The sequence below is a fragment of the Callorhinus ursinus genome, unplaced genomic scaffold (assembly GCF_003265705.2).
Source record: "Callorhinus ursinus isolate GAN/ISIS: 27379988/994484 unplaced genomic scaffold, GSC_fseal_2.0 scaffold1, whole genome shotgun sequence".
Classification (NCBI taxonomy): domain Eukaryota; kingdom Metazoa; phylum Chordata; class Mammalia; order Carnivora; family Otariidae; genus Callorhinus; species Callorhinus ursinus.
Window position 1 is genome coordinate 103969337 of NW_027397063.1, and position 10778 is coordinate 103980114.

Here is a 10778-nt window from a genome sequence, read left to right on the forward strand (position 1 = left end):
AATGTTTATTAAAATAATTATTTATATGTAATTATATATAAACATTAATTATATAATTTATATAATATATAATTTATATAGTTTATATATAACTATATATAATTTATATATAATTTATATATATTTTATAGTTTTTATATATATAATTTATATATTATTTATGTAGTTTTTATATAAATTTATATAATTTATATATTTATAAATTTAAATTTAAATATGATATATTTAAATATTGATATAATTTAAATATTGATATGTTGATATATTGATATGTTGATATATTGATAGTTATATATTAATCTATAATTTCGTTATAGAGTATTAATTGTTATGTATTAATATTCATATGTTATATAGTTATATATGATTAATGATTAAATTATATATTACATATATAATTATATAATTAAATTAATATTTTCTTCCTATTACTCTTTGGAAACCACTCCTATAGAGGATTAGAGAGAGAGAGAGGGAAAAACAAAAGGCCCAGACCTCAACTAAAAGGCCATTCTAATCATACCAGTGACAGATCCTGAAGGTCTGACTTAGAGCAGTTAAAGAAGAACACACTCAATTTCTAAGCCTCTTGTGACCGCTTTACACATACTTTAAATATATAGACACATTTAAGTATCCATCAATTTAAGTATCCATAGTGGTGAAATATTCTAGCGCAACCCAATCATTTAAAACACAGTCAATGCTTCATTTCCTCAGGCAAGAAAAACTCTCTAAAATTAGACTCACCCACATGAATGGATGGCTTGGTCATGTTTAACAGTTTCCTTAGGCTGACTTTAACATCCTCATGGCCTCCGAAAACATCTGTGATACTTTCTATGAGAACCTACATTATTTTAAATATTTGTTGAATATAATAAATTGTGTCCCTTCACAGCAATTAATGGAAGAATGTTTGGAAATAACCAAGGTCTGACGTTCCACGTTGGGGATGAAGTGAATTGGTATCTGATTGGCATGGGGAGTGAATTTGACCTGCACACGGTTCACTTTCACGGCCACAGCTTTGAATACACGGTAAAAGCCCTGGGCATCTTTGTTTAATTATTGTCGTGTCTTGTGAAGCAGTTACTGGGGCAGTGTGGCAGGATAACAGGACTAGAAAGGAAATGACCCAGCCAGAACTGAAGTTCAATACCTACAATCTATAACATATCAGGTGCATGTAAATAATTATACATTTAGCTCTTTGTGCCCATGGACACTCAGTAAATGTTTACGAATGCATGAAGTGCACTTCTCACTCTAATATGGTGTTACTTGATAGGTAAATAAGACTTCTATAATCATCTCGAGTTTCACTCTTTCTGTCCCAACTTTTTTTTTTTTCAAACCCTTAGTAACATAAGAGAAAATCACTTGGAACACTCATACATGTTGCCACATTTTATTTCTTTCTCTATTTTTCTGAACCCAATTTAAAGTAAATTGCAAACATCATGGTTCTTCCCCTCTAGATACTAAATAAAGCCATATGCATCCCAAGACTAAGGAGAATCTCTGCCCCATTGTGATAACCTTACTACACCCCCAATGTTAACATTAATTCGGTAATATAATCTATCATATAATCCACTCAAATAGCCCCAGTTGTCCCCAAAATGCTCTTTCTAACAATTTTGTTTTGTTTTGTTTTAATTCAGGATCTAATTATCTATACATAGCATTTGGTTGTCATTGTCATATCTCTCCTAAAAGAAGAGTTTTTTTTTTTTCTCGATCTTTCATGGCATTTCATTTTTGAAGGGTCCAGATCAGTTGCTTTGTCGAATGCCCCATATTCTGCCTTGGTCTGATAGTTTCCTCATGGTCAGATCCATGTCAAACATTCTTGACATGAACAATACATAGGTGATATTATGTGCTTCCCATGCATCACACCAGGAAGTACATCCTGACAATAGGTGCTGACATTACTGGGGTTGTTTGATAACTTTATTGAGGTGATGCCTACTATTTCTCTCCATTTATAAAAGCATCATCTTCCCCTTGTAATTAATAAGCAAGCTGTGAAGTGATTTTTTAACCATATTTTATTCTCCAACTATATTTTACCCTGTAGTTATAAAAAGGATCCATTGATGATTATTGCCAGAATCAATTTTTACAGTGGGAGTTATAAATGGTAGCTTTCTAATTCTATCATTCCTTCAGCATTTGTTATAAAATAAAAATGTGGAATTAGGTGACAATTGGCTTTGTGGTAACTTTTTAAAATAATTATCTTCTTTTTCTCTTTTATGTATTCTTAGTCTCTTTATATCCTCTGTCTGAATTGCTTTTCCCCCACCGCACCTTCATACTCTTTACCATTGTTGTTTTACTGACCATCTTTGCCTGGCCACTTCTCTAATTTATTACAAGTATTTTAAGGTTTATCCTTCCTCTTTTCAGTATCCAAGTTAGTGTCATTTATTTATTTAAGGAGCATTTTCTTTATCTCTTCATCCTAGTCCCTTATATAAACATTAATGTACAATTGAACACCAATTATATCTCATGCATTTGACGCCTCATTTAGTCCAGACACTTGGCATAATACAGCCCATCTTTTGGCATTGGTAAAAGTTTCACATAAAGCCTTCCTGGATTCTAGATGTATTATGTTCATAGCTTCTGTAATGCTCAAAGCCTATCTTAGACAAATTCAATGAGTCTGCATGACTTGATTTGCACCAAACTTTATCAGTGTGCTGCTTCTTTTCTGTCCTTTAACGAACACATTTATTCTTCTTTAACTTATTTGTTTTGGCTTAAAAACCATTTTTATTATTCTAGGGAATTTTATATGACAGACGGAATAATATAATGAACTCCTTTACCTACCACCCAGGGGCCAACAATCATGACCTTCCTGTACTTCCCTCTACATTCCTCATGTTTTTGAAGGAAAAGCCTTGATACGAGGGTTGTTATTCATAAGTGTTTACATTAGACTTTAAAAATTAGAACAAAAGAGAGAGATTTAAACTCTGGTTATAGTTTTTACAGTACGTTTGATGTTCAGTTCAGATCAGTTCAGTTCAACAAATGCATCTGACATTCCTAGAACCATGCCAAGCGTTGTGTGGAGAAGAGAGGAAATCAAAAGAGTTAGCTCTCAGGGGCTATCTCTACATAAATGATTATATTATGAGGCATCAAATTAAGTGGAATTTGTGGTAGCATTTCTATAATGTTATTTAAAGCTAACCTTGATTAAGTACTTCTTATGTGTCAAATGCTATGCTTAGTTCTTGCATGGGTTTCTCATTGAGCCTTCCCAGAGATAGGCACTATTTTATCACTGTTTTATAAGGGAATGGAATGAAGGATTAACAAGACAAAGAACTTTCCCATAAACAATAAGGGGTACAAGTAGGATTTGAACCCCAGCTCTAGAGTCCCTCACTCTTAACCTCTTCACAAAACTGCTCTTTTCAGAGCAATCCTATTAAATTTAAGAAACAAAATGAACAAAGAAAAAAAGAGACAAACAGAAAACCAGACTCTTTTTTTTTAAGATTTTATTTTATTTATTTACTTGAGAGAGAGAGAGCACAAGAGGGGGTATGGTCGGGGGGAGAAGCAGACTCCCTGCTGAGCAGGGAGCCCGATGCAGGACTTGCTTGACATCTGTTCTCACCTCAAATTATTCCAGACCCCGTCTTGAGCTGTACTCTTTAACATGCCCCCATCCTCCAAATACCTCCCATTGCATTATTCAGAGCAATTCATCTCCTTCCCATGCTCTTCCAAATCCATCCTAATCCAGTCAGGCCAGGCCCCGGAGCTTCGTCTTTCAAAATCAAAGTAGCCTGCCAAGGAGTTAGTCCTCTGAACATCTGGTTCTCTGCTTAGGAGAACAAATAGCCCTTAAGGCCCTCAGTCTTCAGTCCTGACCCCAGAAGGCAGATGAGCTCCTCTCCTTCCTGTAACCATGAGTTTTCCTGATTAGCTATATCTCAAAAATTGGTCATCTTCACATCACCAACATCCTTAGTTAGAAAAAACTTCAGTTAAAGATGAATGGATAAAGAAGATGTGGTATATATATATGTATATATATATATAATGGAATATTATGCAGCCATCAAAAAATGAAATCTTGCCATTTGCAACGACGTGGTTGGAACTAGAGGGTATTATGCCAAGCGAAATAAGTCAATCAGAGAAAGACAAATATCATATGATCTCACTGACATGAGGAATTTGAGAAACAAGACAGAGGATCATAGGGGAAGAGAGGGAAAAATGAAACAAGACGAAACCAGAGAGGGAGACAAACCGTAAGAGACTCTTAATCTCAGGAAACAAACTGAGGGTTGCTGGAGTGGTGGGGGGTGGGAGGGATGGGGTGGCTGGGTGATGGATATTGGGGAGGGTATGTGCTATGGTGAGCGCTGTGAATTGTATAAGACTGATGAATCACAGACCTGTACCTCTGAAACAAATAACTCATTAGTTAATAAATAAATTTTAAGAAATTAAATTAAATTAAAAAAAGAAACACTTAGTTAAAACTTTTGGGATTTGTAAGACCGGATGTTGTCTGAAATCTAGAGCTTTCTTCCGCAGGAGACGCTGACAAGGTATCTAACACCAAGAATGACACAAGATCCCTTTAGAGTGAGATGTTTCTCTGTGGCCTATCCCTGAAATGTTCTCAGACTTGCTCCTCCTCTAAACCCTCACTTGTACTCAGAGGAGAAGTGCAATGGCACCTAATGCTTTCTAACTGTCGTCTAACAAAGCATATTAGAATTGATAGGATGTATAAATGACTACTACCTTTTTTAAGTTATTTAATGGTGTTTTGTCTCCTTATTGAGGATGTGGGACTGTATCGCTCTGACGTTTATGACCTTCCTCCTGGAGTATATCAGACTGTAAAAATGTATACAAGAGATGTTGGGACCTGGTTATTTCATTGCCATGTTAGTGTTCACATTGAGGGTGGAATGGAGAGCACTTATACTGTAATCAGATGAAAAGGTAAGCCAAATTAATTTGAAGTGATCATATTTAAATAAGTTCAACGTTTATATAAGGATATCTGATCCACTGAACATTTACATGATCCAGCACGTGACTCATTCATTCAAAGATATTTTGTGGGGTGCCTGGGTGGCTCAGTCAGTTAGGCATCTGACTCTTGATTTCCGCTCAGGTCATGAGCTCCGGGTCGTGAGATGGAGCCCCTCAGTGGGCTCTACACTCAGCATGGAGTCTGCTTGAGATTCTGTCTCTCCCTCTCCCTTTGCCCCTCCCCCACCACACTCTCTCTCATTTTCTCTCTCTCCCTAAAAGAAATAAATAAATCTCAAAAAAAAAAAAACCCAAAGATTGCTGTCTTGAGATGACTAAGGAACTCTGGTTTTATCTTCTTTCTCAAACTTAGATAACTGTTTCTGATCTGATAGAAGATACTCTAGAGTTAAATGTGTTATTTCCAGATTCATACAACATATGCATAAGGATTTGAACAATTTATAGAAGATGAAACACAATTGATTACTGAACCTATAAAGATATCTAACCTTGCTAATAAATCAAATCACTTAAACATGGCACTTAATTAACAGTCAGATACAGTTGTTGAATAAGTAAGCCATTGATTTGGCAAAGATTTCTTTTTTCGAAGATAATATCAATAACAGTGTGATGAGATGGGCATTACATACACTCTGGTGGAAGTTTAAAGTGTTTCTACAACTCTTGAAAGAAACTAAATAATGATTACATATTTTTTTCATATTCAAGTGACACTTTATTTCTTCTCATTCTTATCTTCCCTTTCTCCAACACATTTTACTAGCAACTTTAGGATGAAAACAGTATCTTTTTTTGAGACTTGCATCAGTTCCTTAGTTACTTAGGCTATCCATTAAGTCATTACCCTTTAGTCTCTTGATACGATGATTGTAATATTTTGACTCAGTTACTTCTTAGAACATCATGAAACTTTCTTTTCCACAGCATAAATATCTTTCTGATATGAGTGTTGGCAAGTCAATAAGCAGAGCAAAAGCTGCTGAAGAAGAAACACCAGAGATAAAGGAATCTAGGAAGGCCTGGCTGAAGATTCATGGCAATCTACCAGGAAAATGAGCTTGAAATAAATTTTTTTTTGTCAGTTTTGTGTGTGAGCTGCTTTCTCTTTCTGTAAACTGTGTCACTGGAGTAGAGTCTGTAGTGGCGTAACAAGGTTTCCAATACACAGGAGGGGGCTGAGCAAGAGGAACAAAGAGAGCAGGTACATTCTGAAGTCTAGCTCAGTTAGAAAAAAAAAAAAAACCACAATCCAAGACTAACCCTGCACCATCAGCAAGCATCAAAAAAACGAAATTCTCATAGCATGGTTGGAAAATTTCTATCAGTCTTTTAAATGCAAATCCATATATTATTATTAGACTGCAGGTTACAGAATGTATAAGTGCCAGTTTTCCAGAACCAAGAATAAGGACTCGTGCTCTGACTTTGTATCTAACAATATTATCATTTGGGATATGTTCTGCTACAAGTAACAGAAAACCCAGCTATGGGGATTATCAGTGGTGTTTGTCTCATATTTTTAAGTAAGTTAGGAGGCTGCCAGGGTTGGTTCAGCAACTTGATGGTGCAAGGGCCAGTGTCTTTAATGTCCTTGGCCTTTCCCTCATGACTGTTGCCTCATGGTTGCAAGATGGTTGCTGCAACTCCAAATGTTGTATACACATTGAAGGCAGAGAAGAAGGAAAAAAGAGTAGCACCAACCACATATTCTCCTTTTATCAGGAAAGTAAAAGTCCTCTGAGGAGACCCAGCCGACTTCTTCCTGTGTCTCTTTGGTCAAACCCCTCTTATATGCTATTCCTAACTGCAAGGAAGGCTGAGAAAGAGCTTTTGTAGCCTTTGTAGAGGAAATAACAGGAAGAGAGGACTACACATGTCTTGTGCATTGGCTAACAAACAGCTTATGCCTTAGACAATAAGAATATTTGAAATCAGAAATTAGTTAAATAAAAGGATTCAACGTGAGAATTGAAACCAAAGCCAGACTCTTCATTCCTTTTACTTTTTAACTTCTTAACTTCATAAGTAATATATAAATACCCAGAATCTTATCAAGCAAATCCTTGACATCATTTCATTTTACCCCAAGATACTCCAACTTGTGTCTCCAGAAGAGTACTTCTAAAAATTAATATGCTAATAATGCTATTATAACATTGGGCAAAAGTAACAATACTACTTCACTCTCTGCTGTTGAAACTAATAAGAACCTACAAAATGTGGATGAAACTAGCCATGTCCCTTCTTCACAAGAAGCATTCCAGTCTGAGAATTTTAAAGGTGTTGCTGATAAAACTACACTCTTCTGTAAGAAATTGCTAAAGGTGCTGCCCCTGTGTCACCAAAAGTAATGCTTACTTCATCTACTCATTCACTTAAGAACACAGTCCTAGGCTTTGGGATTCAGAGATGGCAGTAGTCACAGTCTAGTAAAATAAACCCTAATTTAATGGATACGTTTAGTGTGATTTAGTGAATGGAGCTGTAGGGAAAGGTAGTCAACTGCATGCATCTTAACAGGAACAGTCAAAGACTAAGAATGCATCAGAGGGATGTGTCTCCTGCACAACTATTGGAAGGTGCTCTCATTGTAATGATGAGTACTCATCATTTCAACAGAAATATTGTTAGTACAAAAAAATTAAAAAAAAGGAATATGCTTTAAGAATGAACACTCTTTTAGTCAAATTCTACACTTGCCAAGAAAATTTTGTTCCATGGTATGATTTTCTAAGTAGATTTATATACAAATTTTTTAAAAGATCAATAATATATAGGGCACCTGGTTGATTCAGCTGATAGAGCATGCAACTCTTGATCTCAGGGTCATGAGTTCCAGACCCATGTTGAGTGCAGAGATTATTAAAAAAATAAAAAATAAATAAAAGACCAATAATATATACCTATTCTCCTTTACTTTTAAATGAATAAATTACTGTATTGACTGGTTCTCCAAGTTTGCAAAATTCTCCAAAGGGAGCCCTCTAAACCTAATCATCTTTTTGTAAACTGACAAATGAAGGTTCTGGATCTGCCAACTGCCAACCAGACCCTGGCCTGAATACTTCCACAGCACAGAGAGACTGGGAAGCCCAGCCCAACTGTGGTCTGAAGCTGTGTTCTAATGCCCTCAGGATCATAGTGCATCTCTGGATCAGGGAGGCCAAACCTGAATTCTGGCTACTCCACTTACTAGCGGTGGGGTCCTTGACAAGGTATAAAATCTCTCTTATCCATAGTTTCCTCATCTGTAAAATAAAGATGATAATAATAATAATAATACCTATTTGTGCTATTCTGTAAACAAAATAACGGTCTCCTCCAAAGATGCCCTCATCCTAATCCTCAGAACCTATGGCTATGTTACTGTCCATGCAAAGGTGAATGAAGGTTGCAGATGGGATTAAGGCTGCTCATCAACTAACCTTAAAATAGGGAGATTATTCAGGGTTATCAGGGTGGGTCCTTAGCAGTAGAAGAGGGAGGCAGAAGAGGAGCAGAGTGATGCAATGTCAGGACTCGACCTGCCATTGTTGGCTTATAGAAGGGGATCACATGAGCCAAGGAATGTGGGCAGCCCCTAAAAACTGGAGCAGGCTAGGAAGTGTGTTCTCCCCTAGAGCCTCCAGAAAGGAATGCAGCCCCACCAACACCTTGACTTTAGCCCGGTGATGTAAGGGTCAGATTTCTGACATCTAGAACTGTAAGATATTAAATTTATGTTGTTTCAAGCTACTGAGTTAGTGGCGATTTGTTAAAGCGGCAATAAAAAAAATTAGAAAAAAACCCTAATATATCTGCCCAATTGGTTATTGTGAAGATTAAATGAAATAAAATTTATAAAGCTCTTGGCACTGCTCTGGCATACAGTAATCATCTAATTGATGTTAGTGACTGTTCCTATAGTTAACATTTATTCATTCTCTCGATTTTTATTAAGCTATGTGTCAAGAACTATGCTAAGTGCCTGGGATTCAAGACAAAACAAGGCATAGTCATTGGCCCCAAGAAAGCCCAGTCTAATTGAGGAGACAGTCACATAAACAGATAATTCCAATATGAAATATGTATTAATCATGTTTTTAATTTTCAATATTTTTTCATGCTTTGACATCTTTGGGGACCTTGCTAGCTGGGAAAAGACTGCCCCTCCCAGAGCTAGCTAATTCCTAGAGATAGTGAACAGCTTGCCAGTGAGCCAGACTTTCATATGCAAGCCAACCAATCCCTGAATCCATACCCCTAACCACCTCCTTTATGCAACTCACACACCAAGCCATAGTTCCTCTGCCCAAAATCAATCTGGAGCCAAGCACCAAACAACTAGAGACTGTTCCTATGCCCCAAAGCCCGCTGAGATTATTCAAACTAGCCAATCATAAGCTATTTACTCTGCCCTGCCTTGCCTTTCCTACACAAATTCCAACGAAGGTTGTGGCCTATGCTTCCCCCAGTATCTGCTTCTGCCTCCTCAACAATGCTGGCCCCGCAAGACACGCGTGCCTCTTGTGTCTAGGGGAATTGTAACTTTTCTTTCAATGGCATTGGCCTCTTTGTGTCATCACGGAGCCATCTTTTATAAATTAGGACCCAGGCACAAATCAAAGTGTTAAGAACTATACAAAATGTGTTGCCCCAGCCTGGAATAAAAGCAAGAAGAAATGAAGTTAACCACAACAAGAGAGGAAGATGTTTCAAGAAAGTTGCACATTGGGGGTGCCTGGGTGGCTCAGTTGGTGAAGTGGTTAAACAACTGCCTTCTGCTCAGGTCATGATTCCAGGGTCCTGAGATTAGGCTCCCAGTCCAGCTTCCTATTCAGCAGGGAGTCTGCTTCTCCCTCTGCCCCGACTCTCCCCTGCTCATGCTCTCTCTCTCTCTTTCTTCCAAATAAATAAATAAAATCTTTTTTTTAAGTCGCACATTGAAGTTGTATGTAATCAAACCTTGTGAACAAGCTATTCTTTAACCTTTTATAAAAATAATTCTACTGTTTTGGTTCCCTTTCATTGCTAACGAATCATATGCTTTGATTTCTACATTGTTCACAGTGTAAGAAAACAAGAATGGAGTAACTGGAATCCTTATGCCATTAAAAAACAAATCTCCTTTTCCGTTGTAATGTAGACCTCGACACCATCAAGACTTTTGCTAGATGAGAGTATAGGATTTTTTTCTTCCCCTGTCTGTGACAGCTCTACCTGTCAGAATGTGCTGACCAGAACCTTGACCCATTAACAGGCAGCCAAAGGGGATGGAGCAACCAAAGACCAATTTGCGTGATTACCCCCTAAATAGTCATGAACTGAACAATAGAGAAGAGGATCAGCCAGGTTTGTGCTATACTAGTTCAAGTCAAGGCACTCATTATCAGAGCTCTGTATGTAACCACACTCACTGATAAAATTCCAGAGTTGCACAATCTCCTGTGAAAAAGATAGCATCGTGGTGGTCTGACTGGTCATGTAGAGAATGACCTGTGATTTTATACTGTTTCCTGCTGTCACAAAGTGAAAGACTGTCCTCGGCGGTTTGTTTCTTAGTAATTCTGACATATTATGTCAAAAGCCAGTTTTCATGGATCAACCAAAAAAGAAACTAGAGGGTATAAGCAAGAATAGTGGAAGTAAAGAGAGATTGAATCTTACCAGACAGAAATAAAGCTGAAACTTCCTTGATTTTAGCCCTTATCACCCCCAGGATCTCTTTTTTTTTTTAAACC

At 37.0% G+C, this 10778-nt stretch overlaps 1 protein-coding gene across 3 annotated transcripts in view; it reads left to right on the plus strand.

Annotated features, from left to right (window-relative positions):
* The window catches only part of LOC112830702 (ceruloplasmin-like), a 42341-nt gene extending 36225 nt beyond the window's left edge, over positions 1–6116 (plus strand). For 2 of the 3 annotated variants that reach the window (XM_025880727.2, XM_025880717.2), the window contains 3 exons: positions 902–1041; positions 4836–4998; positions 5983–6116. In XM_025880727.2, coding sequence (XP_025736512.2) covers positions 902–1041; positions 4836–4994 — 299 coding nt within the window. In that variant the 3' untranslated portion in view covers positions 4995–4998; positions 5983–6116. Of the gene's footprint in view, positions 1–901; positions 1042–4835; positions 4999–5982 lie in introns of those variants that run through there. The other variant, XR_012374849.1, reaches the window with a different exon arrangement.
* The last annotated feature ends 4662 nt before the right edge of the window (positions 6117–10778 follow it).